The sequence below is a fragment of the Phasianus colchicus genome, chromosome 2, assembly GCF_987193195.1.
Source record: "Phasianus colchicus chromosome 2, bPhaCol1.hap1.1, whole genome shotgun sequence".
In the NCBI taxonomy this organism is placed as follows: Eukaryota; Metazoa; Chordata; class Aves; order Galliformes; family Phasianidae; genus Phasianus; species Phasianus colchicus.
Window position 1 is genome coordinate 106,025,996 of NC_143437.1, and position 20,931 is coordinate 106,046,926.

At 41.3% G+C, this 20,931-nt stretch overlaps 1 protein-coding gene across 1 annotated transcript in view; it reads right to left on the minus strand.

Moving 5' to 3' along the window:
* The window catches only part of INTS9 (integrator complex subunit 9), a 70,732-nt gene that overhangs the window by 21,859 nt on the left and 27,942 nt on the right, over positions 1-20,931 (minus strand). Inside the window, exons 9-12 of the mRNA XM_031603837.2 lie at positions 20,214-20,325; positions 13,229-13,409; positions 11,132-11,192; positions 1,277-1,448 (exon numbers count right to left, since the gene is read on the minus strand). Coding sequence (XP_031459697.1) covers positions 1,277-1,448; positions 11,132-11,192; positions 13,229-13,409; positions 20,214-20,325 — 526 coding nt within the window. The remainder of the gene's footprint in view (positions 1-1,276; positions 1,449-11,131; positions 11,193-13,228; positions 13,410-20,213; positions 20,326-20,931) is intronic.

Sequence of the window (20,931 nt, forward strand, 5' to 3'; positions counted from 1 at the left end):
CCAAATCTGTTTGCATTAGAAGGGTTACGTGCTTCCCAGCAGCCCTATTCACTAAGAAGAGGGGGAAAATAAGCTTAACAGTGGGAATCCATCATGCACTTGCTGTGGGAATAGGTTTGATCAATTACTCAGCGTTCTCCTCCCCATTTCTAATTATTTTTGTCCTAGTCTGAAATTCACAACATTTTTATCTGACTGAGAATTATGTTTAACACTTCTTCTATTTATAATAGAGTTCTTTCCACATAAAACGTGTAGCAGTGGCTTTAATGATCATGTCTGAACAGTGCCCACTGCAGGGTTCTGTCTGGATGACACACTGGGAATAAAGAGAGGCACTCAAACAGAACGTCAGTTTAAGGGAAGGTGCTGAAGCATTTCTAAAGAAGATCAAACTGTAGAAGGCATCCCTTTTGCTAGATCTCCCAGAAGCTTCATGTTCTCTTTTAAATACTTTGTCTTGCTGTTAATGACTGGCATGGTCCTGGGATGCAGCTGCCCTTAGGATCAGAGACCACAGCTCACTCTGAGGTGGACAGTGCTTGATTCATTAAATCCATTAAAATTAGAAACATACTGGGACAAGTGAAGGAACTTCAAAGATGGAGCTGTTGTGCCCCTGGCAGTCTGAATCATTGAGAAATAGCTCCCCAGGTTTTCAGTTGGAGCTGGACCTTCAGCTTCAGATACAGATGTGTCCATCAGCTAAGAGGAGTCTGAAAAACAAAGTTCAACCACAAGACAGCAATGGCATAAACCACTGCTGCTAGGTCTGCATGGGGTGAACACTTACTGACCAGCAGACAGTACAGAAATACCTTTAGAAGCAGACTGGTTGCACAAGGTTACTAAGGAGTCGAGCAGCAGTCTGAGGTTGTGATGAAAGGGCAGGAGAAGGTGTGGGGAAAGGCTGGTGATTCCAATGGAATATGGAGACAGGTCTTGCCTGAGCTTAACTTGCAGCCAGCTGCTTCTAATCCAAAAATTAATTTCCTGTAGGCATTTTACCGCTGTGCACAACAAAGGTTTTGCTTAGAAATGGCAAGGATTGACTCTGCATGGCAAAGGATTGGCTCTGCAGGGCTAAAATGAATTAAATGGCACAATAATTACACTTGTCACTACACTCAATTCTGGGGTTTTAATTTAAAATAGCTCTTACTGGAGTCAGAAACTTCTGCTCCAGAACAAATGAGAAAAGCTCCCAGGATGTAGCCACACTTCACCAGAGCACAACTTATTGCTAATTTTGTAATGATAACCACATTTTACTTACCTGTGAATATAACAGTGTTCAAGCTAGATTTTCCCCATAACTCCATGAAATGAACCACATCCCCAAATCTTAGAGAGGGATGCCCAGTAAAAATGACACATGGCTGCTTGAAGTCATTGCTGAAGTCTCCATGGATGCTGGGGTAATGTTTTAATTTGTTTGTCTGAATCAGCTGAAACAAAAACAAAAATTCAGACATTACAAACTTCTCATGCCTCTGTGCCCTGTAATTCCAAGTGTTTATTTACATGTGATTATAAATATTCCACAGGTTATTCGTATTTCACCGTAGAGCCCCTTCCTGCATATTCCTTAGATTTTCCAGTAGATTTAGTCATTACTGTCCTAAATGTTATGAAAAGGAAGTCAGAGCATGGGGCCAGGTGCCTCCAAGTCCTTGCTCTCATTTCTTTGGTACAAGTAAAGAAACTGAGAGGAAACTGCAAACACTCCCTGCTTAGAGTTTCCTGGAGTGAACGGAGTGCTCAGCTGCCAAACTCCAAACAAGCTACTTTTTCCTATTTGCCATGAGCTCTGGGTACTGACATTTAACCTGGTTTTCTTGCATCCCAGCAATACCAGGCAATTTTGTCCTCAGCAGTACGTTGTTGTGAGTTTCATCCGTGTAACGGGTTCAAACAAAGCCAAATCCTCTGGAAAAGCACAAGAAAGAACAGACTGTCTCCTCCTTTCTATCACTGAAGTGAGTAATAACAATGAACAATAAGAAGTACTTGTCACTGGAGGTGGCAAACAGAATGTAACATACATGCATGCCCTATGCATGCAGAACAGATTTCTTTACTAAGATAAGGAAGTTTAGTTACCCAGGCACTATTTCAAGGAGAATTTTGCTTTATATCACCTGCCTCTGTTTTCTGATCTGTAAAGCAAGTTTTAACATAAAAGCAATACAGTTGTCTAGTGTGTTGTGCACCTCCACGTAATATTATGTATTTTCTTGGCAGATATGTGTTCCCAACCTCACCATGAAAATAATCTTAAACATTTTTTTTTTATTATTATTATTATTTTTATTTAAAGTATGTGATTTAAAGCAATGAAATCACATGCTGAACAACTAAGAAAACACGAGGAGCAAGACTTTCTCTGCCAGCCAGTTTTTATAGGAGAAGAAACTCTTTCTCAAAGATCTCTCCATACATTGCTGCCTCCTGCCATGCATGCAACACTGCCCAAACTACAGAATTCACATATGCAACGTTCAGCAACACATTTCAGCAACAGTTGTGCACTGAAACCCCAGACAGTATCACTAATTAGCAAACAGCATGCTCTTCACTACGTGTCATAACATGATGGGTGCATCATCACTTTCTAGCTGAAACTCTGTCACTCAAGATGTTTCTCTTCATTGTAGCATATTTGATTTCCAAAAGAGGAACTAAAAATGAACATTAAAAGAAGCAACTTTTCTGGTTTCTCAAAACTGCATCTCACCTTTTCAGATTCTCCTCTACTTGTTATATTTTGCCACGGTAGATCTAACTCAGATTATGCACCTACATGCATACATGGATATGAAAAGAAAACTGAAAATTCTGGTGTATCTTTAAGCATCTAGGCAACAAATGCACAACAAAGCACTTTAGAACTTAAGGTTATTACACAGCAGGTTCTGAATTGAATTTAGAATATCAACCCTATTGCACTCAACTTCTAGCTGGCACTACCTAAAGGTATGCTTTGGTGCTAGAACAGATAATGTAGAAGCCTACCCTCAATGACCCCTTAGTAATTGAAAGTTGGTTGCACGCAGCTGCAAATATTTGTATCTTTCTCTTTTGAGCTTGATCTACTTTAAATTACTAGCAGCAAATATTCTGCTGTGATTTTGCTTCCCATTCATTCTGTTTAAAACTGCTACACAGTACCTGGATGACTGGAATTGAACAAAACTGGTATCATTCCTTCTGGGGTTTGACACAAGTTGGAAAATGCAGAACACAGCCTGTTCTTGCCATGTGGATCCTTGGGTCACAAAGGAGGAGGCTGGGCCACTACACACTGCAGCTTACTAGTAACATCAGATTGCTATTTAGTCTTCAAAAGGGAAAATTGAAAATACATCCAATAACTGCTCTGGCAGTTAATATGCACTCAATCTTGCAAACATTCTTGCAATTAAGGCTGATAAAGATTTCCGATTAACACATCTGGAGTGCAATATTTAGAATCTAAACTTAGCTCCAGTGACAAGAACTGCGGGTTGGCAGACAATGGGCAAAACAACTTTGATGCCACAAAAAAAACCAAACACTGGCATTTAGAAGAACAGGAAGGAAATGGACCCATGAATTTTGTCTTTTGCCAAAATGGGAAGTCAAAAGTGCCAAATCAAAGTTGCAAAAGCATTTTCAATTGGGTGGAGAAGGGAGCAATTTCTATTCCAAAGACCAAATGGGATATGTGACACTACAAGTCTAAACTTAAAGTCAGGGACCAGCAGCTACACGAAAGACATCTTCACAGCTGCCATTTACATAATGCTTCTGAAAGTCTCAAACTGTTCCTCCAGCACCCTGATCCTCAGCTTCCTCAACATTACACGTATTTGCACACAGCAGCACTCAGATTTTGCTACACGTGACACCTACTTCACTGCACCCATACAAATGTATGTTTATGAACACAAAAAGCTGCACTGTTATCAAAGCATTATGGCAGCTTCAGGTTCCTTCCTAATATTCAAAGAGAGAGACACAGGACCACTAATTCAGTTTTCAGGACTTTGGGTTTTGTGAGCACTGAAAATGATTTTTAAGTTTCAGCAACAAATCACTGAGCATAATGTGGTGCCCTGCTTCTAAGTGGGGTGCTAAGTCAAGAGGAAAAATGGTTATGTTGGATCCTCAGCACCATCTCCTGAGCCGTGGTGACTTTTTAACTTTTTTTTTTTTTTTTTTTAATAGTAGAAAATCTTGAGTGGTAAACCCCCAGAAGCTCTGTACTGTAGCCCTCAATCTCCACCTCTCACAGTTGGACATAGCAGGGGTGAAAGGCTACATAAGCAAGTTTAGAGACATTCTACTCACTCCAGTGATAAAGCAGCTGGTAGATTTTATCATCTAGAGCAAAATCTTTTCTAATTACCCAACAAAAATATATGGAGCTGAACTTGCAAAACAAGTCCAACAAAAATTCACAAATCATTAAGGGGACTAAATCTGTAATGATCTGCATGATCTTTTATACCTACAGATGAGAAGGGTTGTATAAGCACAACTGTCATTACTGTACCCCATTCAGAACTCCAACCAAGCCTGGGCCAAGGCCAATATCTGGCATTTAGTCAGTCCATATTTTGAAAACGGGACTGATTTCTGTAAACAACATTCAGAACATTTTGTTGTACATAAAGAACATTTATTGACTGAAAGCTTAAGAGATAGGGGATGGTAAAGCACTGAACTGAGACAAAGGACTGCTGTGTTTTTTTAAATCCCAAATGGTTATTATTCCCTTTAAAGCAGTACACTTGATTTACAGGGTCAGCAACTGCTGCTATAAACAGGATAAATCTCTAGAGCCTTCATGTACCTTTATTGAAGTCAGCCAAAATACACTGCTATTTACTCCGTGTGTTTTTGTGAGCGTGTTCTGTATCCAGAATTTTGAACAGATGTGGTTCTTATCAATGAATGAGGGATGTGTGGATGACTTTCTCTCCCTCACTCCCTTCATAAGACCAGTGCTAAAAGGGGCCTAATTCTGTATAGTGCTAAACAAAATATAATATATATGATCATTTAGTTCCAGGTATTTATTGTTTGCGATATGCAGGAACTGTTATATGGAAGAGGGAAGCAAAGACAAAGAAGATAAATGCTAGTATTTAAGACCACAGAATCAATATTACTCCCTTCCTGGCTATTTTCAGTCAGAAAAACAGGCTTTTCATAGCCATTTCTCCTTGATGTTGCTAACAGACCCTACGAAAGAGGACAGTAAACTCAAACTTTTCCTTCACCAGCAAATTCTGATCAATATAAACTACCTTGCAAATATTTCTGTTGCAGCCATTTAGAGAAGCATTGTAAAGTCAGGATTCACTTATCTCATAGCGTGGAATCAGCTATGTAAACAATGAGCAGAAAGGAAAACGAGTGAAAGCTTCTCAGTGTGCCTTGTGAGAACAATTCTGCTATTCACTTGTATAGTCTCTGCTTTCACAAAAGGAATGGTGCAGAATGTAAAATCCATGGATCTGTGGTTCCTGTTAAAATGTGGGATGTGACTAATTCAGTGGGCATGGTGGTGGCAGGTTGATGATCTAGATGATTTTAGTGGTCTTTTCCAACCTTAATGATCATAGAACCATAGAATGGCCTGGGTTGCAAAGGAGCACAATGCTCATCCAGTTCCAACCCCCTGCTATGTGCAGGTCGCCAACCAGCAGCCCAGGCTGCCCAGAGCCACATCCAGCCTGGCCTTGAATGCCTGCAGGGATGGGGCATCCACAGCCTCCTTGGGCAACCTGGTCCAGTGCCTCACCACCCTCTGGGTGAAAAACTTCCCCCAAAGATCTAACCTAAACCACCCCCGTCAATTCTATGATTCTAATTCCTTAGCTGTGGCTGCATTAGGATGGGTTTCCCATGCCCTCCTGGGATGTGGTGAAGCACCACAGACGACACCAAGTTGGGAGGCAGTGTCGATCTGCCTGAAGGTAGGGAGGCCCTTCAGAGGGAGCTAGATAAGCTGGATGGCTGGGCTGAGGTGAATGGAATGAGGTACAACAAGGCCAAGTGCCGGGTCCTGCACTTTGGCCATAATAACCTCATGTAGTGCTACAGGCTTGGAGCTGAGTGGCTGGATGACTGTGAAGAGGAAAGGGACCTGGGGGTGTTGGTTGATGCTCAGCTGAACATGAGCCGACAGTGTGCCCAGCTGGCCAAGAGGGCCAATGGCATCCTGGCCTGCATTAGAAATAGTGTGGCCAGCAGGAGCAGGGAGGTGATCATCCCCCTGTACTCAGCACTGCTGAGGCTGCAACTTGAATACTGTGTTCAGTTTTGGGCCCCTCACTACAGGAAAGACATTGAGGCCCCGGAGTGTGTCCAGAGAAGGGCAATGAAACTGGTGAGGGGTCTGGAGCACAGGTCTTATGAGGAGCAGTTGAGGGAGCTGGGATTGTTCAGTCTGGAGAAGAGGAGGCTCAGGGGAGACCTCATTGCACTCTACAACTTCCTGAAGGGAGGCTGTGGTGAAGAGGGGTTTGGCCTCTTCTCCCAAGCAACAAACAGGACCCGAGGAAATGGCTGCAAGTTGTACCAGAGGAGGTTTAGGTTGGACATAAGGAAGAACTTTTTCTCTCAGAGTGGTCAGGCACTGCAATGGCTGCCCAGGGAGGTGGTGAAGTCGCCGTCCCTGGCAGTGTTCAAGAGGCATCTGCATGAGGAACTACAAGATTTGGTTTAGTGCTTGTGGTAGCAATGGTGACGGGAGGGCAGTTGGATGATCTTGCAGGTCCTTTCCAAACTTGCGATTCTATGATTCACCATGAATTGGCTTGGGAATACTGGAATAACATAATAACATTCCTAAAAAAATAAATTGCTGATTTATGTTCACTGCACTCCAGTTAGTGGAACCTAAAACTTGGAGGTCCTCTTCCCCATCATATGATAATCCCTTCTATGATAATTAATTACTGGGAAAAACTGAACTGCCACTATTTTGTAACCATAGAGGTGAGCCATCCACAGAGATTCATCCCTTCCCTGTCTGTTTCTCCATTATATTTCTCCAGTTTTTCTTCTGAGAAATCACTGGCTGGAATGTAGTTTGACTCCAGATCCTAAATTCCCTCCAACAGCATCACAGCAACTCCCACCCCAGCGATCACAGAGGAATGCCTTCCTAAAGCAGTCCTTTTAGCAGTGCACCAGCTAAACTGGCTGCAGCTGAGACTTCAAAAGCTTGTGTGAGAATTCGGACACCCCATTCATATTAACTTTAATAAGAATTGATGTTCAAATTCCACCTACCTCTCTGAAGCACTTTAGCCCACATTCCTTGCTCAGTGCAGAGGGAAAGCATATTCCCTGTTCACTCAGACTGGATGCTAGGAAACAAATTGCCACCCCAAAGAATCATAAATTTTGCACTGTGATTGTGTGGGAGGAGATATGTTGAACATCTACTACTCCATTAAAGAGCAAGAAACCTGGAGGGAATAGAAGTGTTTTGGGTTCTCTGCAGAGTTGAACAGTGTGTCTGGTTTCGTTCACTACAGCAGAACAAGGAATGAGTTCAGAGCAGGTAACATAAATCACAAACCTGGAAATCTTCCATGCAAAGGGAATGAAAAGCTTTAGAAGGCTTAGTAGAGAGAAAAGAATAAGATGCTCTTTCATGCTATGCATGAGGCACCACTGGAACTCGTTGCTGCAAAAGACTATCAGCAGCTCGGAGGATTTTTTTCCTTGTTTGCTTTTAAATTTTGTTTGTACATCTAATAAGAACATCAAATTTCAGGACTAGACAGCATGCTGGGCTGGACCTGTTCTGTGGATAATTAGAAGCCTATTTCCTGGCCTGTCCCTCTCTGATGCATCATGCCAGACACGTTATTAATGCTTGCTAGTAACTGAAAGGCACGTTTGAGTAATTCCTTATTTTCTTCCAACAAGTGAGCAGCTAAGCAAATCTTTTCATGATGGACAATTTCCACAGAGTTTACACAGCACAAGCTCACCATTAATTTGAAAAATGTAAGGCAATTCTCCACTAACAACCTATCCAAGAGACATGATCATTCACTGTCTGTTCCTGGTACTCATTAAAAATTTCCTTGAGCGTTAAAAACCAAAACTGATCACTGTGAGGTTGTGGAGTCACAGATTTTGAAACAGTATTTACCTACGACAAAAAGGGCTGACTGCTGGTTCAGGTTCCAGCTTAGTAACAGGAAGCCAGGAGTCCAAGCTCTTGCTTCCTCCTAGACTGATGGTATGGCCATGGCCATGTTATTGAGGTGAATACTTATGAATACCACTCTGCTTGGTAAAATTACACCAAAAACAGCACTGCAGCTGAGCCTGGTGTGCATAGACATAGCAGGGGAAAAATAAATTTGTTAAAGATTGTGCTGAGAAAAGGTTACACAGAAGTTTCACATTATGTAAGTTACATATACAGCATTAGCTGCAAGATTTTGCGTGGCCTTCCCCCCTCATCTACAGCATTTGCTCTAACTCTGTATTTCACAGGAGAAACACAGCTCCTCTCCTTGGAAGCAGTAGAACAGCATTAACCACTACCAGCTGTGGGTCTCACTGTAATGCAACCTAAAGCACTTGACAGTCACCAGAGGAAAAGGTTGATGGTAGCTGTCCCCTGCAGAGCAGCAACAAGGAATGATAAGCATCAGGTGAGCACTGCTTACCTGACATGGCCATCTTGGTGCTGCGTTGATGAGTGGGGCTGTGTTAGGTATCAGTCATCTACAGAAATCTCAGTATGTTTTGACTGCTTAAAACCAAGCCGTGCATCTCACAGAACAGAAAGGAGCAATCTGATCTGGTGCTCTCAAGCATGTCTAAACTTCAGTGATTTATGTCCTCAAAATGAAATAGCAGGCTCAGTCCTCCTTTGCCTGGGTATTAGCTTCCTTTGGTTTTGCTGCTAGGCAAGCTTTTGAAGGTGTTGCTGTGTGCCCAGGGCCACTGCCTACCAACACACAAAGTGGTTTTGCAAAACAGGCAATATGTATCAGGAACAAAAAATGAGAAGTTAGGTCACTGAGATCATCACAGGGCAGGAGAGGGGCAAGTGCAGGTTGCTTCACTTTCAAATGTTTAAACAGCAGATGTAAGCAACCACTCAAAATGATAATCTCAGTTGTATTAGATGACTTGCTGTGAAATGTGCAATACTTCAGACTGCAGCTCAGCACTGTAATGCCAAAGGGTGTTTAATAGTTTAATAATTTAAAGGCATTTAACAGTCATTTAATTGTTTGGGAGCCACAAGGGTGTGGATGCACACTATTGTGTCATTTAGGCAAAAATTTAGGAAGCCTTAGGCTGGCTTCCTAGCAATTACACCCATGGGTTAAATAAAGCTATTTGTGCATCACATGGTAAAATGCCCCCAGCCTTGGGGGTGATAGCATGATTTGGCCTTGTCAAGCAAAGCCTCTACCTGTGACAGTCACATCATTCCCTCTGTGCACTTCGTTTTGTCAGGAGACAACTGATCCATTATCCACTGCTGTGAGTGCTTTCCTAGATAATTACCTAAATATACACATAGCACTGAGCATTCAACAGCTAAACAATCATTTGGCAAAATCTCATTATCAAAAAGCCTCAGGAGCACATAAACTGTCCTAAAAATTAAAGGACATAGTTATCACTCTATAAACACAAAGACCCATCATTTAAGATGGCTTAGAGCTTCTCATTTTTGGAAGGGTGTTCACTCAAATCTGCCAGTTCCAGTGAATTAAAATTTTGAAGCGATGTCTTAAGAAAAATGTAGGAGTCAATGAGCCAAAGACTCTGTTGATCAGCAAGGATACCCTGAACAACAGAAATGCAAGGGAAATTATAAAACGTAGCCAGCAGCAGGGCCACAGAAACTCCTACTCAGAGATCAAGCTTTGGGACTGATTTACTGGCGTGAATGAGATTTTTGATTACAAGAAAGAGGTGCCTTACAATCTGCATTATTCTTGATAACAGAGTATTCATCATTCATTGTGCATCATCCTTGAAATATATTCAAGCATGTGGAAAGAGCAAGGGCTTCTGGTCAGATCCTATTTCTAACAGTGCTTCTGAAGCACCCACAGATGATAGATATGACAGGTAGAGGCAATTTCCAGAACAAGCCCGTGCACAAGTTGCCTCACAGGGAAAAAAGCATTTCGTCTCTTACACCTGCAAAAGCTACTCTCTCCACATCCCACCAGAAAACTTTGATCTCGTCAACTAAAAAGACTTATCTGAGATCACACACCCCAAGGGGTTCACTGTCTCACAGGAGCAGGTAGGAGTTAGCTAAAATCTCTTCTCAGTCCCATCTCTTCCTCTCCCAGTTGCCTCTCATTTACTTCACTCACAAATCTACTTGTTCCCAGTGGAGGAAACAGGAGATTTCCTTCCTTGACAGGTGAGATAACTGAAAGCAAAAGTTATGCTGTGTTTATTTAAATGTCTGATGGCCCTCAAATTATGTATTTTGATGCGGAAATGATGCTCCCACAGTGCAGTGCAGGTTAGATCCTTTTTAAAGACAGGAACCTTACTTCTTTTTTTCTTCACGAAGATGCTAGCTCAAGTAATTTCACATAAAAATTGCCAGTAACAGCACTGCTCGGTGCTACAAGCTTCAACTTTCTTATATCAGCTCCCTATTTCACGATATCATTTCTCCTGCAGCAGACATCATGGTGCCTGTTTCAGCTAAAGGGGTAGGAGCCGGGATGACTAAGCTGTCTCTGATAACAAGCTCTTAGTTTTACAGACTCAGAAATAAACTGTGTGGACAAAGGGAATATTGGTGGTTGCAGTGTGATAAGAGCAAACATCGATCCATGTGTACACCAAATAGCCTTCTGTGGGCAAAGAAATACAGGCAAGCATACGTAAGTTATATGCTGAAATAAATATCATGGTAATTTTTGAGTTGAGGGAACACCATCATTCACTCTGCTCCCACGCTCCTAAATTAATCACAGAAAGAAGAGGGAAAAAAACTTGGATGAATAATGACACAAAGCTCAGAAATAGCGCTCCTCAGAAAAACAACAGCCACAGGAAACTGCATTCCTGAAACATACTCACTCTCAGATCTTAGCAAACAGCAAGGCTATGGTTTACTTACCTCAGCGTGAGGAAAAGGAGGTTCTGGAAGATACACCTTTGTTTGTTTGTTATGACACAACCTTTACAAGAAAAGGAAAATAAGTAGGGTTAGAGAGCTGCAAACATCCTGCAGTATCTGCTGCCACCTACTGTTTAACTTTTCCTGGAAAAAGCTCTCTCTTGCCCGTGCTATCAGGAACAAAGTCACTAATTTGCTCTGCTGCTTCTGTCTTTCTGTTTACATGGCCAACACCTACTGGACACAATGACTCAGTCACAGCTAGATCACTTGGAGAAAGTGCAAGGCAGCTGAAAGTATTACGCAACAGAGCCCTGCTGCTGTTGAAAACAAACTTGTAACTAACATCCAGCAAATTTTCCTTCCCAATTATCCTTCAACAGAGAAATTCCACTTGCCTCATCCTTCTTCTCAGCAACGATTTAGTCCTTTCATTCATTATAATCTAATTCTCCTATGCATTTTATTATTGCAGATACAATGTTGGCAAACTGCCCTTCATCCCGGCACAATGCTCACTGTTCCCTGCTACTTTCCATCGATCTTTTGTTTTTAAATAGTAAATATTGAAAGTTGTTGATCAGCTCCAGCCAGAGCCCTCATTCATCCTATTACAGAAGACAAACAAAGATTTTTGTCAGAGGTCTGTGTGATGTTACAGTTATCTGTAGTGACAATGTCCTGGTGGCTTTCTCTGGGAAACACTACCCTTTTCTCATATATTCTTCAATTTATTATAAATTAAATTTAATCACGACTAATAGATATTAAGAATAGGAAATTTCTTTTAAATGACTAAATAGTAGAATTGAAAGGCTGGAATCCCTGAAAATCAGCCCCAGTTCTGACCTCAAATGGTTAAGTAAAAAGTTTACCTTACACACCAGTATTTGGAAAACAGCTATAATTTTGGTACTGACTTTTGAAGATTAGCCTCTACAGCCAAGGAGAATTTAAGTAAATGGTTTGAACACTTGGGTGGCTGAATTGTCCCAGCTAGACATAGCATGCAGAAGAAGAGCTTCAGTGGTGCACTGCACTCTGAGCTGCCTTACAATTCACCAGAGAAAGAACGGAAAGTTTCTCTTAATTTGTTAAAAAACTGGGAGCAATCTCAAGTGGTTGGGATCTCTTCTTCACAGCTCAGAATCACAGACTAACTGAGGTTGGAAGGGATCACTTTGAGATCGTCTGTTCCAACCTTCTGTTCAACTATGTTCAACTACTTGTCCAGGATTACATCCAGCAAGATTTTGATATCTCCATAAATGGAGATCTCTAAGCACTCTGTTCCAGTGTTCAACCACCCACTGCACAGATTAAAAAAAAAAAAAAGTGTTTCTTTTGTTCAGATGGAATTCCATGCGCTTTAATTTGTGTCCATTACCTCTTCTCTCATTGGGCACTACTGAGAAGAGTACGGATCCTTCATCTCAACTTCCTCCCATCAGGTATTTCTACTCATTGAAAACACTCCTCTGAGCCTTCTGTTCTCCAGACTGGAGAGTTCCAGCTCTCTCAGCCTCTACATACATGAAAGAACACCTTCGTTACCCAGAGCTGGACTCACTCCAGTACAACCGTATCTTTTTTGTAGTGAAGAACTCAAAACTAAACACAGCATTCCATAAGAATCCTCATGGGAGCTGAGCAGAGAAGTATCACTTCTCCCGACCTGCTGGCAATGCTCTTATGTATAATGCAGCCCAGAATATTGGCCTTCTTTGCAAAGAAAAATTAAGTTGGCACAACAAAATTAAGTTGGAAAAATCTATTTTCCTTATATAGAGAGACCATGGTATCATCTTGGGAGTACTGGATGAGACTTGCAAACAGGCACACTTAAAAATCACTCAAGTCATGTATATCATTTAATCACCTGTGCAAGTGCTAAAAAGCACATACTATTTGAGTTTGCATGTTCTACAGGAAACAAGGCTTCCCTAATTATACAAGATTTATTTACATGAGCACATACACCTTTGTAAACATGTTCACAATTCTAATGAAGTATCAGGTAGACACAACCTACACGTATCTATTCCCCATAGTCAAGTGTGTGAACCGAGCCCGAGAAAGCAGCCCTTTAACACCTACCACTCAGCAAAGATCTGGGAGAACTCAAGTGAGCTGTTGGCAACAGGCGAGATGAAATAAAAAGGGACGTTGGAGAGTCCAGCAGAGTCAATATACTGATACAGGCACTCCAGCAGATCGTATATTACTCCAGAGGGGTAGCAAGGAACCAACACATTTCCTCCATTCCGGACAGTCATAGCTAAAGGAGAAAGAGAAAACAATTAACAGGGCTCAAATTAAAACTCTGAGTTTCTTTAGTACAATGTATAGAAAAAGTACCTTTAGCATAACGTATAGAAAAAAACCAAAAACTACTGCACAAATTAGCAGAACATGTTATGCATATGAACAGGGGAACACTTCTGATTGTTAAATACATTTATTTACTGCCTTCTCCAGGCTTAGCAGGGTGAACGATTATAATGCTCCGTTAGCTGGGGGGCACATACCAAACCAAGCAGATGTAAAACTCCTGACACGAGAGGGCAGTCTTGCACTGGCACATGAAGACAAATGGCAGCGTGACATGAAACTCCCACCATCAAAATAAACCCTGCTCCATCTATTACCTGTGCACCAGATGTAAAGGACAACAGTTCACAGGGCTCACCTGAAAGCACTAAAGATGGTAAACTGTTCTGTGCTCAGTTTTCTTTGTGCTAGATGAATGGCTGAAGGTCTTACAAACAAACAGCCCTCAGAGCTAGAAGTGGGTGAGGGGAGTGCTTCACCTTTCTGAAAGTTCTAAATATTTTTCAACATAACAAGAGCAATTTAAAACCCCAATAAGTTGTAGACAGCATTGGACAAGAGAAAAAGATGAGGAAAAGCAAATCTCTTTAATCGAGATTCATCTGAGTATAAATGCAAATACAGAGCAAATATTTTGGGCTTTAGCAAAATGAATTACAAAAGTGCTGTACCTTATGGGAAAGAGGAAATACTTGGTCCAGCAATAGCTGCCTCACTAAGATTTCATCTGTGGTCATGGGGTAAAACCATCTACTGATGTTAATTGCATTGCAGCAGCAGGAACATTATGCGTCAAGGCATTACACAAAAAGCTGTGAAAGAGCCTGAAAATGCACATATTAAATCTCACCATAATCACTTCCTTGATTTCAGTTATTGACAAGCTTTGCTGGGGTATGGATCTAGCACATTAAGGGTCTTTTTGCATCACCTACATGCTCAAAGAAGATTTTTATGGCTGAATGTTTAAAGGTTTTATGGAGTCCAGGGAAATGCACAGACTCCAAAGTGAGATTTTTTACATGCATTTAGGTGCTTAACTTCTTTTAGGAGCCAGTGCTATTACACGTTGCTCTCAACAACACTGGCCAAAGACATCTCCTGTATCAAAGCTGTATTACACAACATTATCTGCAGTGTCGTGCGTTTATTGTTCAGGTCTTCTCCGAGCCACATACAAACCCTACCATCAAAATAATTGTGAATCTGAAAAGCAATGCTTTACATTTTCCTAGAATTTGGGAAGTTACAAAACATCCCAACAACGTGTTATATTATCCCTCTTACATGGGCAAGTCTAAACGATCCCATATATAAACAGGATGTGAAGAAAGGAATGAGGAGATTAAGAACGATATTTTCAAAGCCATCTGGGGGCTGAAAGTTAAGCCTCTGGCTCCAGAAGCAGAATTGACATTGCTTCATTACGCACCTAAAAACCTACAGAAAGGAAAGATAAGTACCATAAGTACCTGTATCCACAGTTGTAAGAATGCGGCACGGACAGAGAGGGGGATGCAGAGTGGAGAAGTGATCAGTAGACAATGCTAAGGAAAGGTGTGTTTGCACTTCTGCCCCGAATGAGGATACTGCCTCAAACAGCAAGATCTGTGTCTCCTGGGGAGGCACTAGCACAGGCTGCTCAGAGGGGCTGTGGATGCCCCATCCCTGGAGGTGCTGCATAGGTAGCCTGATTTTGTGATGGGGTGAACATCTCACAACAGGGGGATTGGAAATCAATGATCTTGAAGGTCCCTTCTGATCTAAATGATTCTATGATGGTCCTTGGAAAAGGTACCTTCTTCTTTCACTCAGACATCAAATCACCCAGTTAAGACAAATATTGAACTCCTCAATTTTAAGAGGCAGCAGGAAAATTTCATCCAATAATGGACTGGTTAAAGAATTTGTGCAGGCTATGAAAAATGTGGGTTTCATTATTAAGCCTCAGAGTTTGAATTTTCAGCTCTCCCTTCCCTGCAGCCATCGGTTTGCTATGGGAACCTCAATTTTTTTCTGCTGAAAACCAGACATTCAAGATTCCTGGGGTCAAAGAGAAAATAATAAAGGGTAAGGCCTTTGAGCAGATGCCAACTCAAACTTCAATCCCCAGGAAAATTACAGAGCTGGTTAGCATTTTACACTAAATAAAATCACAATCCAAAGAGTGGAATACTCATCCATCCACAGATCAGCCCCTTGAATAGCAATACACCTTTGAGACTGGCCTGGTGAATTCTCCTAATCCTCTGGACAGGGGAAGACAGCAACACAACTTTCCCACCCCTGGCAAGATTGTGTGTCAACCTTTTGACTTAATTTTACCAGTCAGTTCCTTGGTGCAACTTTGTCTTTGCTTACCACAGACAGTGGGCGCTAATAACTGAGGGTGCTCTTTGTGGTTATGTGAAGGGAGAAGGACTACCTCCCAGCTTCTCCAAAACAGAGATGAACACCTGTACAAGCACACTGCTTTCCATGCAAGTAGCAAGTCCAATCTGGCTCTCTGTACAACTTCCTACAGTTGTCAGTAAGAGGACACGTATATTTGAAAGCTGTTTAAAGCCCAATTTATCTCTGTGACTGATGGATGCAGTCTCTTGAAAGAAGTTGTATAATAATCTTGGCATTTCAAATTTAGTCTTCTTCAGTAGCTCCATAACAAGTTGTTCAATTTACAGCCTACAATGAGATACTTGCTTTTCAAACAGCTGCCACTGCAAGGTCAAGTTGGCACCTAAAAAGCAAACTGTGCTCTTTCATGCTTTATATAAACATGTGCACACAGAAAGGCATGACCGAACACGCACGCAAAATATCCCAAAACTGTCCTTGCCAATAGTCTGGTAATTTAGCTGATGATGCCCAAAGCAATGTAAAAATACAACTGCTTTTCTGAAGCTGCAGAGTGCTGGTATGGCAGTGCTGTACCATAAAAAGGGGTTGGGGCTAAACTTGGTGACAAGGCAAAGCGTGTTTCAGTGCAGCACACACAACATGGAGAGCTCTACGTGCTGGGATGAAAACAGAGACCAAGGTGAAATTTTCACACTTAGTCACAAACTAACATTACCTTATGATACACTATTTTGATAAATTTCTAATGACTATCTTTTTACCAAGTGTATTTTGAGCTTCTTGTGAAGTTTGCCAAACATTTTGGGAAGGCGAAAACATGAAATCTATGGTGCTCAGCTTGCCTACATTACTGCTTTTCACAGTAACCGACTGGTTTTTGGACTTCTGGGATGGTTGGACTAGACAATCTTAAGAGGTCTTGTCCAACCTTAATGATTCTTTACTCATCTATAAGAAAATGGATCTGTTTTCTTCTCTTGATGTTGGAGTAGACGCGCAAGTAGTACTGGGAAGTGACTGCTCCATCACTGCATTCTTCACAGAATTACTACGCAGACTTCTGCAAGATCTTTGAAATGGTCCCCCACCACATCCTTATCTCTAAATTAGAAAGAGATGGATTTGACTATTTGATGGATAAGGAATTGGTTGGAAGGTCACAGGGTTGTGGTCAACAGCTCTACGTAACGAGCAGCATCCCCTACGTGTCTGTCTAGGAACTGGTACTCTTTAACATCAATAACAGATGATGGGATTGAGTGCACTCTTAGCAAATTTGCTGATTGCACCAACCTGAGCAGTGCAGGTGATACAGCAGATGGAAGGGATGCCATCCAAAGAGACATTGATAAACTCCAAAAGTGAATGCTTGTGAACCTAATGTAGTTAAACACAGCAAAGTGCAGAGTTTTTCCACTTTGGCTAAGGTAATGCCAGTATGTATACAGACTGGGAGAACTCCTTGAGAGCAGTCCTGCTGAGAAGGACTTGGGGGTCCCGGTGGATGAAAAACTTCTCATGAGCCAGCAGTGTGTGCCTGCAGCCCAGAAGGCCAATGGTATCCTGGGCTCCATCAGAAGAGGGACAGCCAGCAGGGACAGGGAAATGATTATTCCCCTCTACTCTGCCTTTGTGAGGTCCCAGTTGGAGTACTGCATTCAGGTCTGGGGCCCCCAATGCAGGAAAGATATAGAGCTTTGGGAGAGAGTCCAGACAGGCTGAAGGAACCGGGCTTGTTCAGTCTGGAAAAGTGAAGGCTGCATGGAGACCTCTTTGTGCCTTTCCAATATTTAAATGGAGTTTACAGATATGAGGGAAATCAACTTTCTTACAAGAGGAGATAGATTTAAACTAAAGGAGAGGAGATGTAGGTTAGATGTTCAGGGAAGTTTTTTTTTTTTACTGAGAGCTGAAGTGCTGGAACAGCTGACCCACAGATGCTATGGATGCTCCGTCCCTGGAGGCGTTTAAGGCCAGGTTGAATGGGGCCCTGAGTAACCTGATCAAGTACCTGAACTAGCAATTGGCAACCCTGCCTTTGGCAGTGGGGGGTGGAACCTGATGATCCTTGAGGTCCATTCCAACCCAAGTCATTCTATGCTTTCCATGACTCTATGACTTCTTCAGGTCAATGCATTTTTTTTTTTGCTACACAAATTCTGGATTCTTATAGAATTTAAGCTATCTTCCTTTCATGTTCAATTGTTTTCTAATTTCTCTGCATTTATCTCTTTCAAGATAGAATCTGGCTCAAAGATATACTGCAAAATCTTCAAAATAGTTCAGAATGTTTCTCAGATAAACACCCACCTGTATCTACATATGTAACACACTTATTTATATGCATTCCTCTTTCGGATTTTGCTTTGGCCCAAACTACAGCTTTAATATTTTAAAAGCACTTTAATTAACAACAGCCTCACTATTGTTTACTTAGCAAACAGCTGCTGCAGTTAAAGGCACTAGTGACCACCAAGCTGCTTGATAAAACACATGATTTGGTGGATATCTTGCAGAAGAGATGGCAGTAAGGCAAACACTCCTCAGCCTCTCCTGTAGAAAGACTAACACTGCTGCTCAGCCTCTCCTTGGTGGTTCAGGATGATAGAAGTCCCCCCTGACAGATGGCAGCTCACAACAGCCCCCATAAAGGTCCAGAAAAGACAGAGAAGGGCAGCACATCTGCACGTAGCACAAGGTCACCAAAGCTCATTTGCCACAGCTTGAAATAAAATTAACAAAGCTTATAAACAATGAAAACACAGCCCTTAATGCACACACACACATATGTAAACATAGGCATCACTTAGGAAAGGAAGTCACAGGTGTTAAGAATTTACAGAGTTCCAAGAGGAGGTCGAACAAATTCCTGGAAATAAAATCCACTGAGAATTACTAACTGTACAAAAAGCCATGTCTGATTGAGGAAATTCCTGAAACAAAAATAGTTCAAGGCTAAGAGATCATGAGGGGAAAGTATCATACAATCTCACCCTAGTCTTCTACTATTCTCTACATATCTGCTTATAGTCCCTGCTATTGACAGATGGGATCTTTGGTATAACACAAGATCATCATCTTTGTAATAGGTATTTATATCACAACTAACCATCCTGACCCCATAATTCACTTTCTCCACGTAAACAAAACCCACACAATTTTACCTTGTACTTCTCACATTAGGACCTAGGCTTCTGTTTGAACCAAAACACAACCTAATTAGGGATATTTGATTTTCGTTTGGAGAAGGCAGGTGATGGAATAATCTACCACATCCCTTTTATTATTTCCCTTTCGCTACTGTGGCAGTCCCATACTGAGACTCTGAAATATGATTATATTCAGCATCTGTGAATATGCACAAGGATTTAAAAACAGAAAAAGTTTTTTTGTTTTTTTTTTTTTTGTTTTTTTTGGTTTTTTTTAATTCTCCAAGGATATTTTTAGATTTTAAAAGTAAGATTAAGAACTATTTACACTTCAGTTCATTCTCATCTTTATCCTGCAACCTTGGGTAAGTCATCTAAATGCAATAGCTCAAATTTCTCTCAGTTGTGCAAAGGGGACCAGAACACATGCTTGCAGTGAAGATCCCCTGATTTAAACTTCTAATGCCTTATAATAATCTTTTTAGTAGTTCTCCTGTAGTGAGTGTTTTAGTTCTCTTGAGAAAGGCAACACGTAGCAAGACAGGCATGAGAAAGTGGCCTGGTGACAGAAGGGTGAGAACACAGAAGAACTGAGGTGGGGGAAGGGGAGAGAAGGAGAGAACTGAACTGGATGTGACATTCTGAACAGGCTGGAAAATGCTGCCATTCACACTGATATCACAGCTTTGCAATTATCAGCTTTTCCAGCTGTGAAAGCGTCTGATTAGGTTTTGTATTTCTGGAGTCTATAAATATATCTTGATATATTTTTTTAAGCAGAGATTCTGCTATTTGCTTTTGATATATTTAAAAATCAGGTGTAAGAAGAGAAGCAGATGTGCTTGTTTTCAAAACTGAATGTCATAAAAAAGCATGTAAAGATTTTATACTATCTGATATAGAGGAAGGAAATAGCAATATTTCAGATGGGAACAATCTTCAGTACCGATGCAACTTGCAGTCTGTTGGCAGCTAAGTGACATACTTAGCAAACCAAGAGCAGCAAATGATTAAATCTTGTAATACCCGTTCCATTCCAAAACATTTTAGGTACAGCTTGTGTCTCTCTAAGCACTTACTGTATTAATGACATCAGGAGCACATCGTAAAATCTAAACAGCTAGTTTTATGCCAGAAGATATGGCTGGACAAGTTATTCAATTCCAGGAATCTCAGAATTACTTCCCACCCAAAGCAATGAGCAAGATGATAAAATACACACAAGACTTCACTCAATGACCTACCCAAGTTGCTGCAGAACTCTCCTACCATGCCATCTGGGTTAGCAGTAGGGATCTGTGTAAGACCCGTCAGGATGAGAACATCACTGTTTTTAAGAGAAGCCTGGTCCATGGGCTGAAACAGAGTACAGTGAAATAAAATAAGTTACATGACAGTCATCACTCTGCTTTGCACCAAGAGTACTGCAGTGTATAACAAACACAGTGATCAACAAGGAAAACACACTGAACACTTTAAACTAGTAATCCCTTTATCTGTTAAGTTAATAAAAACAATTGCTTACCTGTATATTTACAGTACAAAACAAGCAATGGAACTGTAACTGGATTCAAAGTGGTATTCTCTATAGACTAATCATTTCATGGCCTTATGAGTTGAACAATTAAAGACAATCATCTGTTGAGGATGTAGCACTGCAATCAGGAAGGGTTTCATTCTTGTGTTCATATCTTGGCTGCACTAGCTTCCAGTCAGCTTCCTTTTGCAAATCACAGTGTCAGCTTCGATTTCCAGTGCTCAATGTCTTGTTGGGTGCAGCTGAATTTTCCCCAACAATTCAGTGGGTTTTCTTTGAAAGAGGTGAGATGCAAAGGACTTGGGCTTGAAGCTCTCCATTTTGCTCATGAATCTCAGTTTAGCACAGGGGTCCTTCCTTGACTTGTGAATCCTGCTTTTCTACTCATAGCATTACAATCACGACTTTCAAATGCTCATTTAAGA